A 22,020-nucleotide genomic window follows, 5' to 3' on the forward strand; every position below is an offset into this window, starting at 1 on the left:
TCTCTTCTCTTCTTGATCTTCGGATTTTATTGCTGGCATTCTCCTCTCCTGTGTCTGGCGCTTCCTGGGCTGTGGGCATGAAGAGGTTACAGCAGCCAGGAGCCTGCTGGGCTGAGTTAGCACTTCCCTCTGCATCCAGAATATCTCCCAAGTACCGTCCCTTTTGCATCACTGAGAAGGGGTGGTGGTGTGGGCAGGGGGGGGCCCCCCCTGCTGCAGTAGGTCAGAGCAGGGGCTCCTTAACCATGTCTTGCTTTCCTCCCCACAGCTCTGCGAGGAGGAGGAGGACGCGGCAAGGGAAAGGCACCCGGAGTGAAGGATAAGCCAGGGACACCTCGCTGCCACCGAGCTGCAGAGTGCCCCCGCTGCGCCCGCCCCGCTGCCGCTCGAGCGCTTGCTCCCCGCGTTCCCCGTCTGCATCCGGCCGCCCAGGGGCACGCAGACGCCGCCTGCGGCTCTCTGGGAGGGCAGACCGCAGGGCCTGGGTTGCGGGAGCTGAGGGCCTGTGAAGCCAGTTCTCCGCGGCGCGCGGGGCAGCCTCGCTCCCCGCCCTCCTCCCTGGAAGGAGCAGGCAGTGCTTTTCCAGCAGCTGGCGGGGACCTGCTGGGGCCTGAGCTCTCCAGCCGGCGACTGAAGGAGCTGCATCACAGACTGCCCCTTGCAGGTGACTCCTAGGAAGGCAGAGGGGGACCGCGTCCCAGTTGTCCCTCCCAGACAAGAGGAAAGGACTCTGTTGGGTAAAACTTCGATTTCCCCGTGCGTCTAACTCTGGGAGTGTGCAAGATCTGCCGAACCACAGGGGGTTTCATTTTTCACTTGCTTGGTGTCTGCGGAAAACTGCAAGGAGTGGTAAGAGGAAGAAGCATTATAAACTTTGGGAGCGGGGACATCTTGGAAGTGGCAAGTAGCCTCAGACCGACGGTTCCTGGGCCAGTGACGTCCTTTGCTCAGACACTCTGAAGGGTCTGCACGCCGCCACATGACCAACACCAAAGACGCCAGGAGAGCCATGGAATCCACGCTGGCACCATCCAGTTCTGCCACAGGCTCAGTCACCTTCTCCCACGTCTTTGGTCAGCAGTGCCAGCTCATGGAAGCAGGTAGGAAGGGCATCGCGTGGGAAGCAGAGCGCTAGCCAGGGGCCCCGGCAGCGGAGGCCCCTGTGTCTGTCTGCCATGTCTCTCCCTGGATGTAATTTGGAATGTGAGATTCAACTAGCCAGTGATGTGATTGCCTGGCATATTCACTTTAAAGTTTTTAGGACATGTCACCAGACTGAATGCGCCACCGGGGCACGGTCAGTGAGGGCCCCATTTGTCTTGTCATGTCTTTTCTCTGTGGCTACGTGGAGGATGAGGGCGGGTGCGTCAGGAGGGATCTGATGACGTGGTGACTGTGGTCGTTTTTGGGGGCAGGTGCCAGTCCCAGACTGGTCGTCTTCTGTCAGCTTGCCTCTCTGTGCTGCCGAGGGAGGCGTGCGAGCAGGGCCTCTCCAGCCGGTGTTGGAGGAACTTAGATGCTCACGATCGTGTCTGTCCTGCAGCCTCTCCCAGCCCTTGGCTATGCTGCGAGGAGACCCCATTGCTCTTTGCCCCTGACTTTGTCTTCCACAGGCTCATGTGTTCTGTGGAAGGGAGACTTGGGGTGGGCTGCAGCCTTACTGTCTGCCGGCCATCTTGGTTGGATGTGCATCGGGCACAAAGAAAACCAGGTGAGGGTGCATGGCTGGGTGCAAATGGTCACAGGGCCGGAGCCCGCAGACCACTGCTTCTTAGGGGCTTCTGATTCTGCTGGAGTCACGCAGGATTCCAGGTGGCCTCATGTCAGCCTGGGTCCCTGCTCCCTGAGTTCATTCCTGTTGGGAGAAGGACCACGTGCGCTCCAAAGGTTCTGTGGGTGTTCAAGCGTTAATTGTGCATTTCGGCTGTGAGTCAGGAAGGCGATGAGAAGAGCACTGTATTAGGAGTCTGGGGGCCTGTGTCAGTGTTGATGCTGAATTTCACGAGGTGGTTGCATGACTTTGGCGATGGCAGACCCCATCCCTTTCCCTGGGCCATCCGTCTCTAGCTGTGAAACAAGAACTGGACTCCCGGCAGCCTGATCCATCCAGACCTTCCGTTCCGGGGGTTCTGAAATCCCAGCACACTGGAGAAAACAAATGAGCTGGTGTCTGGGGATGGAATGTGTCTGCACAGGCTGGCAGCTCGTGGGGTGGGTGAGTGAGGGCTCTGGAACTAGACCACCAGGTGTCCTGACTTCACCTGTTACAGGCTGCATGACCCCAGGCAGGTGACTTCTCTGTCTCTCAGTTTCTTCATCTGTGTAATGGGGATACCACATGTACTTCGTGGGGTCCTTGCAGAGTTTAGGTTGGTATGTAGAAAGCCTTGAACTGCTGGCACTGAGTGGCAAGTATTTATTAATGTTTCTAGAGGATGCGGGGGATGCTGGACACACATCGTTCCATGGGCCAGTCGGGGCACCTCTGATTGCAGAGAGTAGCACAGCTGCCTTGGGTTCAAGGGGATCGAAGCACTGCATACCCTCCTCTCCACATGCACTTTGACCCTGGCTTGTCCAGAAGGTCGAGAATCTCCCACTTCATGCATCTGTTGATTATTTGGTCCACAGTGGGTTTGGGGTCTCTACCTCCACATGGGAAGGAGGCCTTGGGAGCTCGCCTGGATGGACCAAGGTTTCACACACCTTTCTACACTTCTGAAGTTACTGTGAGAAGGCAGATTGGATTTCTGAAGTGCCTTGGTGCTGTCCCTTGTGGCTTTATTCTCTAAGTTTTTGGAGGCACCCAGGCCTAAATCAGGCTGTCAAATCCTCTGTCGTCGTTGTCTTTTTTTTTTTTTTTTTAAACAAAACACTTTACGTCATGGACGCAGTGCAACACGGAATAATAATGACCAGCCGTCTCGAGGGAGAATGCTCTCTCTGAAGACATGCAAACAGGAGTAAGAGCCAAAAAGCTAAGTCAGAGGAGCTCACTCAATCAGGAGGTGAAAGGGGTGGAGAGAAAATGTGGACCCCTCTCTAGCCAGCCATCTGGGGGTCCGTTGGCATCACAAATGAGATCTTCCGTGTGCGAGAAATGACCTCACGGCTCCAGGGGCTCACCGCCATGTCTGTCACGTCTGTTCCCCAGTAAGATGCAGCCCTCAGTCAGCAGGCTTCACTGAGCACCTACTAGGTGCCTTCTCTGCACGGTTTCCAGAACTACAGAATCGGAAGAGTAAGTCAGAAGGAGGTGATCTTCCTCAAGGACAGGATGATCTCCTTGGCGCATGTAAGACATATTGAGGGAAACAGAGTCCTACACCATGTGACTCTTTAACCATTCCATTTTTTAACAATTCTTCCTGTAAGTCTTACATAAGTTGTCTTAATTTTCAAAACTCCTAAACAACTTCTACAGGCAAGGGAAACACTCAGGTTGTCTGCATGCCCATGTTCATCCCACTACGAAGCAGCGAAAGGGGAAGGTGAACCCTGGTCAGACGCCTAAGCCCGTACCTTTAACCGCTAAAGCATGTGGTCCCCTTGATGACTTGGCTTAATCTCTTGTGTCTGTCAGGATGCTAGGTCTTAGAAGAAGTTGATTCTTCAGAGATGGAGCAGTCAAGGATGCTTAGTGGGGTGGAGATGGGGGGAGGAGCATAAAAGGGCCCATTAAACTTGGGGGGGGGACAGCAGTAGAACCCTGGCAGCGAGGGTGTAATTGGGCATGGGTGGGCCAATGAGAACTCTGATGGAGTTCATGGTAGCAGAATTGTGAAAGTCTGGTGGAACCATGGAAAGAGTATGGCATTCTTTCTCAGTTAGTCCCAATTCAGCTTTTTTGAGCTGGCTGTTTGCTGGCTGTGTGAACTTGATGAACCCCCAGACCCTAGACCAGGAATTGGCAAACTATGACCCTGGCACCAGATTTGGCCCACTACTTGCTTTTGTAAATAAAGTTTTATTGGTACACACCCACATCCATTCATGTTCATTTTATCTGTGGCTGCTTTTGTGCTACGACAGTGGAGTTGAGTAACTGTTATGAGGACGATGTGGCCCATAAAGATGAAAATATTTGCTATCTTGCCCTTTGCAGAATAAAGAGTGCTGGTCCCTGCCCTAGACCAACATATGTAGCACAGAATGGGGGGTAGACAGAACTTGTGTGGGACAGCGTGGAAGGGCTCAAGCCGTGCTTCCTTGCTGGGACCTTTGGTACTACGTGGTGCCTTGGTTTTCTTATTCTTCCTCCGACACCCCCACCCTGCTTCACCATGCACCATTGCTTTCGGCAGTGAGCATTTAGAGTAGGTCCGAAAGCTCTAGTAAGAATGGTTCCCACTGTGTTCCCAGATCCAAAACACCTGTGCTGGATGAGCTCCTGTCTGCCTTCTCTTCACGGCCAACCTGCAGGCAGATGGTGCCTGAGTTTAGATGTTGGCAGCCTTGGGACTTAAACCCCAGTCAGCCGGACCCCAAAACCTGTGCTCAAAAAGGGCAGTCCTGCAGCTTCTGCAAAGGGTGTTTAAAAAAAAAAAACCAAACAAACCTGTCTTGTCTTTCTTAAGGAAGTGGAGAGCTTGGCATTCTGGCTCTTTTGTTGGCTTTGATGCTGTTATTCACTCTCATCCCCCTCCAGGGTCCTCCACCCACTTCCGGAAGGCAGGCCTACAAGTTAGTTCCCTTCTGTTTCTAACCTCCAACCCAAATTTCTCTCCTTTCCTCTGGGCCCTGCTGTAGCCCAGAAATGTAGGAGAGGAGTTAGCTTGGAGGCTGCCACTTTTCATTCCTCTTGCCTGACTTCCTTCAAGGTGGGAGCTGAGGGCCACACTCCCAGGCAGGCCACTGGGGACCTCAGCTGTATTCTGCATCGCTGGTTTCTGGCTGTCTCTAGCGCTTGACAGAGGATCCTGGGAGGAAATCCAAGGGAATGGGCAGAGCAGACTCAAGCTCGTGTCCTGTTGGTCTCAGTGTAGCTGAGTAACTCCACTTGCCCATCTCCTCCTTGGTCCCCAAAGTGTTGGATGGGGGAGACCCTCTGACCTGGCGTTTGGCTGTGTCTCTGCTGCAGGCTCTTGACTGAGCCCTGGGCTTGACAGTCTGTGGGCCGTGGCTCGTGGGGCTTCATCTGTGGTACCAGGCTCGGACATGCAGAGCCTCCCCTGTGTCACTCTAGGTCCATTTCCATCCCATCTTATTTGGGTGGCAAGTGTTTCCGCAGGGCTGTTTTCCTTGACCAGAATGACTGAGGTCACTCTGTCCAATATATCCCGCTGCTGTTGCATGACATCAGGCCCAGCTGCAGGGGGAGGGTGGAGGAGCCGAGGGAGCAGGAAGGCGCACGGGCTTCCACACCTGGTCTGCTGTTCTCCTGCAGCCCTCCTGATTGCCACTCAGAAGCCACAAGTTCCCTGTCTGCACTGTTACTTAAGGATCGGTTCCAGCTTTGTGCCGTGTGGGAACTCCAATGTATGCAAGCCATGTCTCTCTGTCTGTCTATCTGTCTGTCTCATAAGTCAGGCGGATGCCCGGAGCCAAGGTCTGGTCATCTTTTGACTTTATTACCTCGTTCCTTCTGAAGGCTGCCAGAGGAACCCCCTTTCCTGCCTTTTGAACCATGTAGGGATTTATCTGAATGTACAGTCTATATGTATTTGGAAGCCACTTGTCATATTTATAACCAGGAGAGGAGAGAACTAGGAGTTATGCCATCTGCTGTGAGCTGAGCACATTGGGCGCGTTTGCAACAGTGAAATAGGCGAAGATGAGCGAGCAAAGAGCCCTGTTTCCTGTATTTCCTTCTATGGGCATGGGAGCATGGTTTTAAGGTCTCCTTTTAGATCCCCAGGAGATGGCTGTCTAGGACCTGTTCCCTGCCTGGCTGTTTCTGCAATGGGAACAGCATGTTTTGACCTTCTAGACCAGGAATTCCTGGAGTGGCTGCTGGCAGTTGAGCATAACCACAGCTGACCCTTGATCAGGTGCTTATTCCGTGCTGGTCATTATGTTAAGTGCTTCCGTGTTACCTCATTTCCTCCTCGTCACATCCTTGTAAGGCGGTGGACGTCATCCCCACTTTATAGATGAGGAGACTGAGGCCCATAAATTGAAGTGTCTCTCTTCACTAGTCAGTGGTGGGGCCAGGATTCAAATTCAAGCCATCTACATCCAAAGTCTCTACTTACTCCTGTTCTTCTGTCAGACTCTGTCAAATTCCCCGGCTCTTCAGGAATTCATCTCCAGATGTTGAACACCTAGGCCAGCGAGCAAACATTTGCTGAATGGACATGGCCTCTGCCATAACAGCAGTTATTGGAGACAGTGTCCACCCTCCAGGAGTTTGTGACCTTCATCTTCCGTTTCCACAGTTATTCACAATGTGTTGTGTCGTGATGTGACTTCAGTGTGTCGGCGCCTTCTGTATTAGGCTCTGGGCACCCCGAGGTCAGGAACTATCATCGTGGCTGTCTTCGCATCCTCCAGACCTCGTGTGGCTTTGGCAGTGCTGTTGTCCTTATCAGTAAGATCACGGCCAAAGTGTTCATCCTTTTCCAGGCTAGCTGTCGATCTTGTGAGAGGCTGGTAGCACAGTACGGTGGTGTGAGAGGAACCTGGCAAAGCAGGCTTGCTGTTGTGGTCATTCTCTTTCTCAAGACTAGTTCTTCCCAGCACGTGAGTTAGCTTGTGGAGTCAGAGCAGTGGGGAGAACAGTTGATCCCATTGGTCCCTTTGGCTGATCAGACAGAGTACTCTGCACTCCGGGCTCTTGAAGGAAAAGAGGCCTACTTGCTGGTGCGAAGGACGATGTGGTGGGCACCAGTTGCCCGTTGCCCTCTTCAGCATCTCCTCCCTGACCTAGTCTCCCACCCTCAGCCCCCACGTGGGGTTTTCTCAGCATGCCGGTGACCTCCTTAGGATGCGCCTACTGTCAGTGACACCCCCTGTGTCATGTCTTGATCTCAGGAAGTCCCACCGGTGGTGTGTGTTTGAGGGGAAAGCAACAGGGACACATTGGGTGCTTCTCACAGTGCAAATAAGTTGTGTGTGCAGGAGCCCTGGCTTGTGAACAGCCCGGTCTTCCCATAGGCCCTTACATTAGAAGCAGCAGCCGGTCTCTTGTTGACTGCATTCTCCAGAGACCTGCGTGTCAGAGGCAGGACCATTTGGTTGGTGGTATGGACTTAAGAACTCTACTGCTTGGTTCAAATCCCAGTTCTGCTCTTCACTAGCTGTGTGACCTTGGACAAGTAGCTTAACCTCTCTGGGCCACAGATTCCTCCTCTGTAAAAAGGAAATAGTGGTTACCTACTTCACAGGGTTGTGGTGGGTCTGACAATGAGCTAATATGAGTGACATGTTTATCATAGTGCCTGCCACAGAATACATTATATATAAACATTTGCGGTCTGTTTTAATTAGTTCGGGCAGCTATCACAGGATACAATAGACTGGCGCCTTAAAAAAAGACCTGTATTTCTCACAGTTCTGGAAGCTGGGAAGTCTGAGATCAGGGTGTGAGCAGCCCTGGTGTCTGGTGAGGGCCCACTCCCTGGTGTGTAGATGGCTGCCTTCTCATTGTAACTCCCACAGTGGGGAGCGGAGAAAGAAGCAACCTCTCCTGTCTCTTCTTCCGAGGGCACTCATCCCACAGCGAGGGCTCCACCCTCATGACCTCAGCACCTCCCAAAGGCCCTGCCTCCAAGTACCATCATGGGGCGGGGGGGACTAGGAGCCCAACATGTGAATTTTGGGAGGACATTCACTTCATAACTGTCATTATTACTGTTCCTCATTAACACGTCATCACTATCTTGCCGGGTGAGACAGAGTTTAGTAATGCCAGGAATTAAAACATTCCTTGTGGTCTTGTCTTTCTGACCAGCAAAAAGTTCCTCCTTTTTTCGCTAGGCTAATCAGTGTGGTTAAAAAAATCCCTCAAAGTCAACATTTGTCATCCGCAAGGCCAGGAATCACCAGATGTGTGAAAATGGCCATCCACAAATCACAAAAGGGTATTTAAAGAAGGTCCTCATTGGACCTGGCTTACCTAGGGCAGGCCTGGTTCGTGTCCGTCTTCCAGTATAATTACTACAGCACCTGCCTTCATTCACAAGCATGTCCCCCCTTACATGATAAAGTAGATGGTCAGCCTTAATAAGGGGCAGCTAAATAAATAAATTCAAGTGCTACTTAAAATGTGGAGCATCTGCTCTTGGAGGAAGTGGTTGAAGGTTAAGAGACAGTCAGCAGAAGGAGCGAGTACTTGGTTTGGAGCCGGGGTTAGAAAGGTCAGGTGAACTGGACGCCAGTTCTCAGAGTGACTAGGGGCGTTGCTGATGTTGCCAGATCTTATTCTCTAGGAGAACCCTAGAGTCCTGGTCTTCCTACAGAATCTCCCAGTTTTTGAATGGGTGTCACCAAATGCAAGATTTTGAATTCTGGAAGGTCAGACTGGGACAGCTGTGTCTAGCCTGTGGGCTACCCATTTACAATGTTTGGTTTAAGCCCTCAGCTCTTCTTAACAGGTTGCTCATTTCCAGCTTTTGGGTTGCTTCCAGCCTCAGTGGTATTCCCACTTTCTGGTCTCCTGTTCCCTTGCCTTGAATAAAATAAAAGTGTTTAGGTTGAGTCCTGAACCCCAGCTCTCATCCACATCCCCTTATACAACAAATGTGGTCTTGCTGGACTGGGTGCTAGACCGGGCCCTGGGGCTTCAGAGTGCTCGTTTGTGAGCTATCCTACCATTTGGCATTGAAGTAAGTGTGCTTTACTTGAGTGGTTAGAGTTTTCTCCCTCATCTTAGTCATGGAGAAGACTTGGCAGCAGCTGGGGAACGGGAACAAATAGAAGGGATGTAATCCTGAGGCGCCAAGGCATTGCATTTTTTGATTCAGGGCTGTGGCCGTTCCGGAATGGGGAGGTGGGTGCCACTATGAAGTGGGAGGTCTGAGCCAGACCATTAGTGCACCGTCCCCAAGAAGCCCTGGGTGGTCAAGAACAGAGCTGGCTCTCTGCTCTTGACGGCAGCACTGAAGGGCAAGGGGGACAGCTTTGATTTTGTGAGTTAGTGGGTATTGCTGAATAAGAAGGAAAATGGCCTGTGTCTGGGAGAACAGGTGAGAGACCCCACTTCACCCTTGGTTCTCTCTTCAGGAAGTGCTGGGACTAAGGGACTGGTGGGCTTCCTGCTGGAAACTGGCCTAGGTCGTACCAAGAGCCCACCAAGGAGTGAGCCCTGCAGGCACTTATTCATGCCCAAGGTATAGTCAGCTTTAGACTCTTGTTCTTGGATAGGTTTCCTCGATCAGCTTCACAGGGGCTGTTCTCACGAGGCTCTATGTGGACGAACCAGCTTCTGAAAAACTCATGAGCTGATTCTCCTCATCATTTCCAAACCCTCTGCCAGATGACCATGCAAACCAAGGGCGAAGCTCTCATCCAGACAAGTTTCCTCCAGTCTCTTCCTGGATGAAGTGGAGCAGTTGCAGGTTTAAAAAAATCTGAAGGAAAAGCACAGTCCTCTGTGACGGTCCCCCTCTGAAGTGGCTGGTGCGTGAGAGCAGCTCTGCCCACCGTGGGTATCACGAGGCAAGAAAGAAGTGGGAGGCTTTCCATGTGGGTCACTGGGAAACCCTGGAGCACAGAGGGCTCCCTGGGGACTGAACACTGATAATGCAATGTTTGGAGTAGGGGATGCGAAGAGTCCTGCTGTAAGGATGTGGAAATGTGAGGTACTAGAATTCCCACGTCATCCCCACCCCCGACTTTTGTGGTGGGGACATTTAGACCTTGATGAATAAACCCTTTCTGGTCTGTTAGAGTCTCACACAGTGTCTTTCTTTTGGACATCAGCTCCTCTGACCAGTTCCGATCTCCTCTGTCCTCCTAAGGCATAAGCTAGATGAGGCAGACGTAGTCTGGGCTTTTCCTGGAAGGGTAAATGTGCTTCTGTTGGTCGTCAATGTCAGCCATCCTCCCTGGTGCCTGTGTTTTCCTTTGTTCTGGCCTACGGGGCCTAGTGTCGCCATTGCTAGGAAGGAGCTCCGGCCTCAGACGTGAGAGCCAGTATCAGTCTGCCTGGCTTCCGTCTCAGGAAGAAGGCACAGCACGAGGCGGCCAAGTGCTCACACTGGGCTCCACTTGCATCTTAGGAGCTCTTGAAACTCAAAATCTCCTCGGTGATTTTCTCAAAGTCATTAGCAGTTACCTGTAGTGGGGACCAGTCAGGACACATGAAGAGAGGACTGGTTTGGGGACGAGGGAAAGGCACAAGTGAGGAGGTGGTTTCCATCCCTCCCTGTCTAGGGAATTGGAGGGGTGATGTTGCTCGGGGAGAGAACCAGTTCTTGGGAGGGATTTACAGGGCTCGCAAACTGGTCTGAGAGACAAGTGCTCCTGGCTACTCGGATAGGCCAGAGTCTTGGCCTTGATTCCTAGGTGAGAAGTGAATTGAAGAAGGAATTTATGTAGTGGGTCCCTCTCCGTCCCTGGGGAGACTACAGCTGCAGCCAGGAGCACCAAGGTGACAGGAGGGTAGGAAGTGCTCAGAAGAAACAGGTGGACCACCTCTTGGGGCTGCCGGAGACCCAGAAAGCTGTGGGAAAACAGCAAGGTCTGTGGGGGGACATGGCAGGGTCCACACCTGATTGGCACTCTGACTGAAGCAGTCATCCTAAAGGCTAAGTAGAAGGACTAGACTTTGGTTTGGCCAGAAGAGCAGAGGATGGGGAGGTAGGAGGCAGAGCTGGGATGTGCCCGAGATGTTGGAAGCCAGCATGCACCTTCATCACCATGGAGGAAGTCCACAGCGCTGAGACAGGTAAAAAAGGAAATAGGAAGAGAACCCTTGCACTTTTGGCGGTGACACCCTGTGGCCAGTTGTGCAGCGACTACTGAAGCCGGAGATCCAGAGTATGAAGAATTGGATTCTAGAGACCAGGCCAGTGACACCTGAGAAGTTCATAAATGGTTGGGACTAGTCTGCAGTGAAGACTGGGACCAGCCTTAGAAAGGACTCCTTAGAAGTGTCTCCAAAATTTTTAGTTTCTTTTGGGCAGTGTTACTGAATGAGATCTGCAGGATAGAGATTTCTAGGTCGGCTTATTTTTCTCTCAGCATTTGGGTAGGATATTCCTGTCTTCCATTGTTGCTATCAGCGTCTGTTTCTCTTGAAGTCATTTCTCTGGAGGCAATCTGCCTTTTCTGTGGATTTGCTTTTTAAAATCTTTATCTTAGAAGCTTTGTCGTTTCACTATAGTGTGTCTGGGAGTGGATCTAATGTCATGTGGCCTGTTTGGGCTTTGAGCTTCTCAGGTCTGAGGATTGGTGTCTCAGTTCTGGAAATGTTAAGCCAGTTAATTTCTCTGAATACTGACTCTCTCCCATTCTTTCTGTTGCCTCCTTCAGAAATACCCCTGTGACCTGCCTTGGACTTCTCACTGGATTGTGTTTCATATTCTCCATCTTTGTCTTTCTGCTGCATACTGGACAATGACTTTAAAAACTACCTTTGGGTTTATTAATTTTCTTTCTGGCTGTGTCTGATCTTCAGCTGAACTCAGGTGATCAGGTTTTTCATTTAATATCTTTAAAATTTTAAACCTCTAGAAGTTCTATTTAAGTCATTTTTAATCTTACAGGTATTCTTTTTCTTTTTAAAGTAATCTGTCTCGATCTTCGATTTAAGCTGCTTAATTATTGAGAATCACATTTATCTGAGAAAGGAGTTTTATAATCCATTTCAGGCATTTCTGGATCCAGTTCTGTTTTTCTGTTGACTCATGTCCAGGATAGCTTATTACCCCAAGGGCTTTGTAAGTTTGGGTTTTGAGCTCATGTTTAGGGTTTTATCTGTGCGATGCCATCGCCGTGGGCAACGTGAATTTCTGAGCTGGGGATTTCCTCAAGCTCCAGGCAGTATATATTTGAACCCAGACCCATTTGAGGGCAGGCTTGGGGTACCGAGCTACTAAGGAAGATCGGCTTCTTGCCCCGCTCAATCCAGGACTCAGAGCCTATTACCTTTTGCTTGTGTACGTGATCCTTAATCTGCTCCCCTCTTTTCTTGAAGGCGAAGCCCTCTCAGGCAGCTGGAGTGTGTGTGTGTGCCTATGTGCGTGTGCACGCGTGCGTGTGTGAAGTGTAGTTCTAACTCTATCTAGCATAACCTAAGATCTTTTTACCTGCCCCATGAGCCAATAAAACTCCAGCACCCATTTTGTAAGATCAGCAAATGCTTCTGAGCTGCCTGGGTGTGAGTGTGTGCAATCACTCTGGTTCTCAATTTTGTGTTTCTTTGTTCGTTTGTTTTGGGGTATGTTAGTTTCCCTTGGCTGCTGTAGCAAATTACCATAAACTTGGTTGAAAACAACTCGCGTCTGTTTCTCACTGTTCTGGAGGCCAGAAGTCTGAAATCAGTGTCACTGGACTGAAATCGAGGTGTTGCTGGGCTGCGCTCCCTGCAGACTCCAGGGGAGAATCTGTTCTTTGCCCCTTCCAACTCCCACGGCTGTTGGTGTTTCTTCCCTGGGGCCGCATCCCTCCATTAACTGCCCTGTGGTTACATTGCTCCTTCTCTTGTGTGTGTGTACTCCCTCTGTTCCTCTCTTATAAGGACACTTGTGATTGTGTTTAGAGACCACTTGGATAGTCAAGAATAATCTCTTCTCTCAAGATTCTTTTTTTTTTTTTAAGATTTTATTTATTTATTCGACAGAGATAGAGACAACCAGCGAGAGAGGGAACACAAGCAGGGGGAGTGGGAGAGGAAGAAGCAGGCTCATAGCGGAGGAGCCTGATGTGGGGCTATCCCATAACGCCGGGATCACGCCCTGAGCCGAAGGCAGACGCTCAACCACTGTGCCACCCAGGCGCCCCACTTCTCTGGAGAGTCTTAACATCCTCACGTCTGTAGAGACCCTTTTTCCAAACAATGTCACATTTACAAATTCTAGAGATTTTTTGGAGGAGCCACACCTCTCACAGATTTCCCTAACTCTGAGAGCTCAGCTTTGTATTTAAGGGATGCCCATTGTATTTCCAAATGTTGTGTGGCATCTCCCCCTCCTCCGGTCTACCATATTCCCGGGAGGAGAAATACACCAAAGAATCTCAAGGCTGGAGAGAGAAATACAAAACCCACATGGCAGGCTGCTGCTCAGAGGGCCAGAGGGTGAAGATGTGAGGCGTAGGTGCTGACTTGCGCCAGGAAGGGGCATCGCTAAAACCCTGTGGGGCAAAATGCTGGCCTTATCTCATGCTAACAGGACACTGCTGTCTGGAATGGTGGGACTGGCCCCTAGTTCCCCTGGCTCATCTCTTTCTAGATTTTAGTTGCTTTGGCCCATTCCTGACTTTGCCTCTTGGCTTTCACGTGTGTGTAACTGATCTTGGTTTCTTCTCCCACTTGACCCTTAGCATATTCCATTCTGACAGCCAGTAATAGACCTGCTCATTATTCCCTTCGCTTCAGGGCCAGATGTTTGGCCAGGAGTATCTTGGGAGCTCACTCTATGCCAGTCAGGCATCACCAAAGCCAGAGCAGGGGCAGGGCAAGAACTGACCATTCTGTGGAGTAGGACTTTTCTGCTGCCATTGGTCCCAATCATAGGAGAGACAGAATGCATTCCTGAAAATCCTTCCCATTCCTAGGGATAGACAGACTGACCTGGAATTATGTTGTGACTCTTTGGAAACTGAAACTCAGCAGCTTGTGTGAAGGCCATTGCAAAGTGAAACAGCCTGTGCCCTTAGGTAATAATATGGAGTAGTCAGTTGTGGCTTCCTGGCTCTGTTACCTCAGAGGGAAGAAATGTCCCCCATGGGTGGTTTTTGTTCCTCCCTCCCTTGGCATAGTGTCCCCATCCTCAGTTAGTGGCTGGAACCTTGATGAAAAGTGTTTTTACATCTGGAATTTCCCCTTTCTCCCCCCTGGCAAGGTCATCTCCACCATGACATAGAACTTTCTAGAACCACAGGGCACCCCTTTCAGGTCCAGAGTTCCACTGAAGGCTAGAAATGTGCTTTGTGTCTCTCCTACCAGTATTAGGATCAACTGGCAATGTTTCTTCACATTGAGCTTGAGTGACCCCTGGTGAAACCCCCTAGGAGCTATGCCAGGAGCTTGGCAGGATGGGGTCTAGGATCTAAATTTAGTGTTAAACCAGTAGGACTGGCAGAGAAGACCCCAGCCCAGGGCTCCAGGCCCAGTCATGGCAGAAAGATTGGCAGGATAGGGCAAGACTTCTGAGGGGTGTGTCTCAGGGTGTATGTGTGTGTGTGGGGCTCTTGGAATGACCTGGGCTGTTATCACCTGTGTCCCTGTTGCTGTCAGATCCAAGCACTCCTCTCTGGGAGGATACGGTAAAGGTCAACAGCCCTTGGAGCCATTGACAATACCTCCTTGTCCAGAATCCCTTCCACAGACAAACCAACTTTCTGCTGTCCTCACCCAGTTTCAAATTATTTTCTGGGAAGCATGAAATTAGTTTTCTGGGAAGCAGAAATTAGTCTGGCGAAAGCTCAGTCCCCTGGTGAGAAGTTTCTGAAGGGAGTTGGGAGTAAAGTCTCCACCTGCAACAGTTTTTGACTTAGTCGGTGATTCTCATGCCCAAGCTGGGGGAGATGGAAGATTGTGAAGTTCATAGAGAAGAAGAGAATAAGCTCATCCTTAGCCAGAGTCTCGAAGAGAATCCCTGGGATCTGAGGGAAGTGATACCCATACAGAAGTTTATAGGATGGATTAGCAGTAAGAGAAGTAAGAGAAGAGAGGGAGAGAGCCTTTGTTCTCAGATGGCCTGCAGAGGTTGAATAATTTGGATTAAAGACAGCCCCGGCCACATTTTAGCAGCTGGTCGATTTTTCTGCTTGAAACAGAATTCCAAGACTTTGTTTTATGTGAAGACAGAGTTTATTTTTAGGTCCATCGGGGAGCCTGTAATGTGGGTAGTTCAGAAGGCTGGCCTGCCAGTGAATCACAGGGACTGATCAGCATGTTGTCTCGGGGCCTAGAAAGACCCTCTTGCCTGCTCTAGCATGAAGGACTAGCCACTTGCCTTTGAGGGTAAAGAGAAAGGTCATGAGAAAGTCGGAGGGTGTCAAAGGCATACATGCTTTCTTGCACAAAGCCCATTGCTGTGGGCCCCAGTTTAGCTCTCCAGTGCCTGATGACACTGTGGCTAAGAAAGATCTGGCTGAAATCGCTCATTCCCCTGAGTACTGAGTGTGCATTAAAAATCCAATTTGTCAGGTGGTACCACCCCGGTTGTCCCTGATTTAAACAAAAGCTCCTTTGTGGCCACTGGCACTTGGGATTAGAACCCCAGAGCCGTGTTGAGGCCAGAATGCAGCCAGCAGAGCCTTTGCTGGTTTTCTTGACCACTGATAAATGAGCCCAGCACGTCACAAGATCCCTTTGCGATGATCTCGTCCCTGAGTCTACTAAAGAATTGTGGGGCCTGCGCTTCACTTTCAAGGGTCATAAACCTCTCAAGTGATAAAACGGGCTCTGAACTGGGAGGCTGAGTTGAAGAATTTGTGCAGAAATCCGTGGTTGTGGGACCGACACTCACCCCAGACAGCATAACGACAGAGCGACTAAGGACTTGCCTGAGCTGGAGGAGAACATAAAATAAACACGTGCTTTTTAAGACCAGAAAGAAAATGGACAAGGCCACTGCTTGGGCTGCCTTCTTTTGCGAAGTGAGTTCGTGCCTCTCCTGGTTGTTATGACCTGTAGACAGACGAAACCTACGGATTCAGCACAGAGGAGGAGGCCCTGTTCTGTGGGCCCCTGGGTGGAGTGTGGTAGAAAAGTTTCGAATGCACACACAGGTGACTGAGAATCCACGTACCCACCTCGAGTTGGGGATTGGTTGACACACCATTGAACCACGCTGTTTCATCTTCAATGACAAAGCATTGCGTCTGTCAGAGAGATGACCGTCTGGACAACATTCGAGTGATTTCAGTTAAGGACTCTTTTTTCAGGTCTCTCTCCCTCCCAGGATGCCTGGAAATTAAAACAGCCATAAACCCACGAGAGGCTGTGTGTTTCCTTCAGGGGCAGGAGGATAAGGAGGCGAGGTGTAGATCTCCCTCTCTTTCCAGGTGGTGAGGGGGCGAGCGGAGGCTAGCCTTGGAAGACGAGAGGTTGTAAAGAAGGGAGAAGCTGCCTGGATCGGTCCTATCTCAGTCAGGGTTCTCCTTGCCCCCTGCTTTATTGCCCACCTCTTTCTACACCCACATTTTCTTCAGAGAACAACAAATCGATATTCAGTACTTGGGCTTATTCCGGATAAAATGTCTTTCTTGGCTTCTTATGATTAAAGCCTGGTTTGAAAATGTAGTGGGACTAATGAAGCATTTATGAGGGGAGGGGAATACTTCTGCCAGCCTTCCTGAAATATTCAGCCTGAGCTAAAACCTGTGAGAATAGGGGGGTGGAAAGGGTGGGGATGGAAATGTTGAAGGGAGGCCCCTGTTTTCTGGACTGACTTTCTGGTATTCATCTCCAATGTTGAGGTACATGGAGCCCTCATTTAAACCGAGATAGGGCTCATCAGCCTCACCCCTGTGAGGTGGGAGGCGGATGGGGACATTTGGAGTGTCCACTTTGAATGCACCATGACTCCCAGTGGGTGTCTGGGGCTCTTCCATGATAAGAGGAGGTCTGTAGTGAAGGAGATCATAATCCTTCATGTCCAAAGTTTTGGAGTGCTGCTTTCGGATACCAAAGAGAACATCATTTCTCTCAAGGGCTATAATAATTCTACCATTTTGGAAATCTCATCTTAAAATCCATCCCATGGGGATGCCTGGGTGGCTCAGTCGGTGAAGCGTCTGCCTTTGGCCTGGGTCATGATCTCAGGGTCCTGGGATCAAGCCCCACATCAGGCTCCCTGCTCAGCGGGAAGTCTGCTTCTCCCTCTGCCCTTCCTTGTGCTCGCTCTCTCACTCTGTCTCAAATAAAATCTTTTAAAAAAATAAAAATAAAATCCATCCCATGACATCCGCCACTTGGAGGCCCAGGCAGAAACATTTTGAGTAAAAAGCTATGTCCTCAAATCAAAAATTGTATAAGGCATAATGTTGCGTTGCTAAAAGGGAGGAAGTGACTGGTGAAGAAGATTGTCTGCAGGAGGTCAGTGTTGGGTTTGGATCCTCCAAAGTCCCTTCTAGGTGATTCCACAAGAAGACAGAAGTTAAAGGCAAGGGTTTGGTATCAGATTCGAGTTCAGGCTACGCTCTATTTATTGATTGTGTGACTTGGATGGGCTCTTTTTCTCCCCATTGTTATTTTTTAAAAAATCTCTCTGAACTGCAGGCTTTTCTGTAAAATGGTCATAACTTTTCTGTAAGGTTGGAACCATGAGGATCGTATACACATGCATGGAAGGGCTTGAGAACCCGAGACTGGCTGTCACTGAGCAAGGACAGCATCTGGGCAGACCTCCCGGAGTTCTGGGCCTCTCACTGTGTAACCTCCACACCCAACACACAGATACAGTCCTATTCTTGGGGAGCTCCTAGAATTTCAGTTCACTCAGGTCAGAATAGAATTCTCCTCTTTCTGCCCTGTCCAGAGGAGCTTGTTGTAGTTCCTTATTGGCTGGAGGGGCTGGGCTGAGCCCAGAGGAGCAGGCTGGTGTTAACACCCCCAGGACAACCTCTTATCTAAAGGGGAAATGAAGACTTGCAATGAAAAAAAAAAAAAAAGATGATAAAACTGATGAAGGGTTGACTGAGTTTCCATATTGGTCACAACGAAGTCCTGTCCAACGCAAATTCTGTCATTCCACCCAAGATCTACCTATTGGCTGGGCATCCCAGAGAAACCAAGGGAGAATGTGGGCTGGGCCCAGGAGTTGTGTCCGCAGAGACCCTGGGGAAGAATTGGCCTCAGATGGCATTGCAGCTCTCCCTTACCTTCCTGCTGATGCCAGGGGAGGGCGGCTGGGGTGAGGGTACTGGAACCTCCCGCAATGTTAACGTGAGACCTGTGAGAAGGGGTTGTAGGACGTACAGAAGAGGCAGAATGTGAACTCCTTGCCTGCTGTGTAGGCAAACGTTGGAAACAACGGGAGGATCTAAACAAGTGATCGGGGAGAGGCTATAGGTCTTAGAAACAGAAGGAGTGTTGTGGGTGGGAGGTGGCGGGTCTTACAGCCTCGCTGGTCAGGCTGGTGTTCTACTGATCTCCGGGGAGGTGAGAGCCCCTGCTGTTCACAGCTCTGCTCCCAGCTCTCCTCTTGGCTAGGACTTCCTCAGCGTCACCAATTTCAGCCTACTTTGGCCAAGCAAGAAATCTTGGAGGTGATGATCTTTTTCAGAGTGGTTTTCTAAACTTCCATGTTACATAGTCACTGAGGAATGTTGTTTAAAATATAAACTCTCAGCTCTGCCCAAGAGGTTCCAATTAGGGGGTCTCATTGCTGACCCATTTAATCCATTCAACAAGAACTCCAAGAAGCCCCTGCTTCACGTGGTTTGAGAATCATTAGTCTAGTGTAGTGGTTATCAAAGTCAATCCCAGATCTGCATCACTGGGGACCATGTTAGAAATGCACATGCTTGGGTCCCACCTCAGGCTTGCTGAATCAGAAACTCTGGGGGAGGGCCAAGCCCTCCTGGTGATTCCGATGGACACTGGAGCTTGAGAACCAACGCACTAGGGTTTGTAACAACCAAGGGGATATTGACTGAATTTCAAGACCCGCTTGTTTGCCACTTGCTCCTGGGAGGGGGGACCAAATACCACGCACAGGCAGGTATAATTTTGATTAGTCACCAATCTGGTAATAATAAAAGAACTACAGGGACACTAAAAATAACAAGGAAACTATTCATGCTTAGAAATCTCGCTGCTGCCCTCCTATAATCGCAGGGATGTCCCTCTGGACGGTGAGCCTCGCAAGCTACCCAGCCCTCCTGAGTGTCATTTTCCTCAACCAGACCATGAGGATAATATATTACCATCCTCCTCAAAAGTGTCGAAACTTGTATGAATTCCCCAGAGCAGTGCCTGGTATAGAGCAAGGCAATACAACTACTGATACTTGCTGAAGACCCCATGGTACGCAGAATTCCAAGATGACCCCCAAGATTCCCACCTCCTGACAGGTGGCACCTGGAAGTATGATGGGATATCACTCTCTTGATTAGGTCTTGTCACTCCTGGGATCACGTAATGTTATATCACCCTGTCTTAGCTGACCTGGGAGAGATTCTCCTGCTGACCTTGAAAAACCAAACAACCGTGTTACAAGAGACACACAAGGACCAGAGGGCAGCCCAGAAAGGGGAAAGCGAGCCCCGGATGGCAGGTGGTGAGAAAGTGGGGGCCTCAGTCATACAGCCACAAGGAAATAAATCCTGCCAACCACCTGAAAGCACCTGGAAGCAGATTCTTCCTCAGAACCTTAGGATGAGAACACAGCCAGGCAAATGTCTTGTGGGCAGCCTGGGGGTTCCTGAGCAGAGGGCTGTCCCTGACCTCTGACTCAGAGAACCAGGAGATAATGGGTGTTGCTTAAGCTGCTAATTTTGTGGACATTTGTGACACATAAATAGAAAATACAACTGTGTGTGTGTATTTACGTGTAATTATATACATATGCACAATACATATCCACGTACATATGCATGTGTGTGTGTAAATACGTAAACACACATCCATCCACATGTACATAGCCTTCTGTCTCAGCTCACGTTTTTCCCCGTGGTGGAACCAGTAGAACCTTAACCTTGGGGGGACAGTGGATGGTACAGAAACTGGGGTCTGCAGTACTTTTAGGGTTTTACAAAATTTTTTTAATTTCTTGTAAAGTCAGAAGGAAAAAAATGCACTTTAGGCCAAGAAAAATGTTTTCATGTATAATATTATATATTAAAATATTAATATATGTCTTCAAATACCAACAGTCATAAACTATAATTTTTAATACTTTTTATCAAAGAAGGGACCCAGAAAGGCAAAAAGTGCCTAAGCCCTGTGAGTCTCACCCTTGGCCTCTGGTGGAGTGTAGGTGTCCCTAGAGTCTCTCCTTCCACAGCCGGCCCCCAGTGTGATGCTGTGCACACCAAGCTTGCCTTCCATGATTCTTGTCCCGTTTCTACCCCAGTTGGACCACCTCTGATTGGGCGGCTGTTACAGATGAAGGGAGGAGGAGAGGACCCGGGGAATGAGGTCACGTGCCTTGATGTGCCCTTTTTAATACTGGAGGAGAAAGGCCAGAGTCTTGACTTAGCTCCACCTTGTTCGGCCTCCTTTTCTCTGAATACCTTCTACATGGGGTCTCTGCCACACGTCAGTGCTTCCTCATTGCTTTGATGAGGGTTTTTTTGGTTGTTTAACAATACAAACTAATTCTGGATGGAAAAAGAAATGCAGAAGACATTTCAGAGAATCAAAGGAGATGTGAAGAAACAGGCTTTGAAAAAGACTGGCAGCAGGGCAGCACTCAGGGAACAAGACCCAATGGCAGGGTCTCTGAGGCTTTACCAGGAAGGGGTGAGCCCCTGCTGCCTTTGATGCTTGCATCCTGAAGATCAGATGTAGGTTTCCTGGAGTGAGGTTCTTGGCTGAGCTTCGGTCATGAGCTCACCTCTTCTGGTGGAGAGTAGGACCCCTGGATGGAGAGACCCCCAGAACTGCATGTGATGGACAAGCAGTATCTCCCCAGGGTGATGTCTGCCTGAAGGTGGAAGGGCTGCCAAGCAGCAGGTGTCCGCTTTGATTATGTTCTGGTATTTTCTGAATGTCTCATGAGTCTTCAACTTTGATCCTTATGGGGACTCTGTGTTGGGAGAGATGGGCTGTATCTTACCCTGATTCTTATGCCCCACACTGCTTAGTGCAGAGAGTGGGTGTTCAAAGACTGCTCTAATTAACACTCACTTTTTCCACCCATTCAGCACTTCTGTATGCCAGAGGAGCCAACAGAACCAACAGGGTCTGTGTCTTGTTGTTCACAAAATAGTAGAGGGGACTGACATTAAACCACACAAATATATGTGAAATTACAACCATAGAGTGTGCAAGAGTCCTGAGGCTGGAGGGAACATGGCATGCTGGGGGAGCAGTAAGGGGCCAGCATGCTGAGGTGTAGGGAGAGAAGAGAGAGAGGTGGGGCTAGCACACATATGGCTTTGCATAGCATGGGATGAGACTGGGAGGAATGGGTAGCCAGAGAAGAATTTTGAGCAGGGGAGAAACCAGTTTTGGTTTTTATTTGATTCAATGAAAAGAATTCTCTGAATGCCAAGATTAGCCAGGCTTCCAGTTTCTTTGAAGAGTGAGTGAGTGAGTCTGTGTGTGTGTGTCCACATGCACATGTGAGCTACACCTACAGTTCACTTAAAGTAGCTGCTAATTACTTCTTCCACCACCTTGCATACCTATCCTGTGATAGCTCCGGTGTATCCTTGCTTCCACACTTGCCCACTTTCAGTCTGTTCTCAGCAGAGACATTTAAAACCTTCCATAGGCTCCCATCACTTCTAGAATGTTCTCCCTGACTCTCCTCCCATCACTGCGCATCTAGCTCCTTCTTTCTTGGATGTCAGAGCAGCCTTGCCTGACCACCCAGCTAACCTGGCCTCCCCTCCGTCGAGTCCCACTCTAGCCTGTCTGCGTATCTCCATTTTCCTCTCCATGATATCACCTTGTTGGTGTTGTTTCCCTCTTCCCTGCCACCGAAAGTGAGCCAGTGAAGAATAGCTTTTTCCTGTCTTGTTGACTGCTGTATCCCCAGTACCTGGAACAGTGTGTGGCACAGAGATTGCCCTCCATACATATCAAATAGCTAACAGTCATCTTCCAGCATCTCTGTGCTCTTTCCAGGAGCCCCAAATGAAGTGGAACTTCTGAGTGGTTTCCAGTGTCCAGCTGCTACAAGAAGAGATGCCCAAGGATAGCATCACAAGTATATCCACTGAACAGCTATTTATGGAGCACATACTGTGTTCCAGACACTCTCATAGCTGCTTGGAATATGCAAATGAACACTAACA

At 49.8% G+C, this 22,020-nt stretch overlaps 1 protein-coding gene across 1 annotated transcript in view; it reads left to right on the forward strand.

Annotated features, from left to right (window-relative positions):
* The first annotated feature begins 258 nt into the window (after positions 1-258).
* The window catches only part of LOC117804361 (putative uncharacterized protein C1orf196), a 275,627-nt gene continuing 253,865 nt past the window's right edge, over positions 259-22,020 (forward strand). Inside the window, exon 1 of the mRNA XM_034671242.1 lies at positions 259-1,100. Coding sequence (XP_034527133.1) covers positions 980-1,100 — 121 coding nt within the window. The 5' untranslated portion in view covers positions 259-979. The remainder of the gene's footprint in view (positions 1,101-22,020) is intronic.

The sequence above is a fragment of the Ailuropoda melanoleuca genome, chromosome 11, assembly GCF_002007445.2.
Source record: "Ailuropoda melanoleuca isolate Jingjing chromosome 11, ASM200744v2, whole genome shotgun sequence".
NCBI lineage: Eukaryota > Metazoa > Chordata > Mammalia > Carnivora > Ursidae > Ailuropoda > Ailuropoda melanoleuca.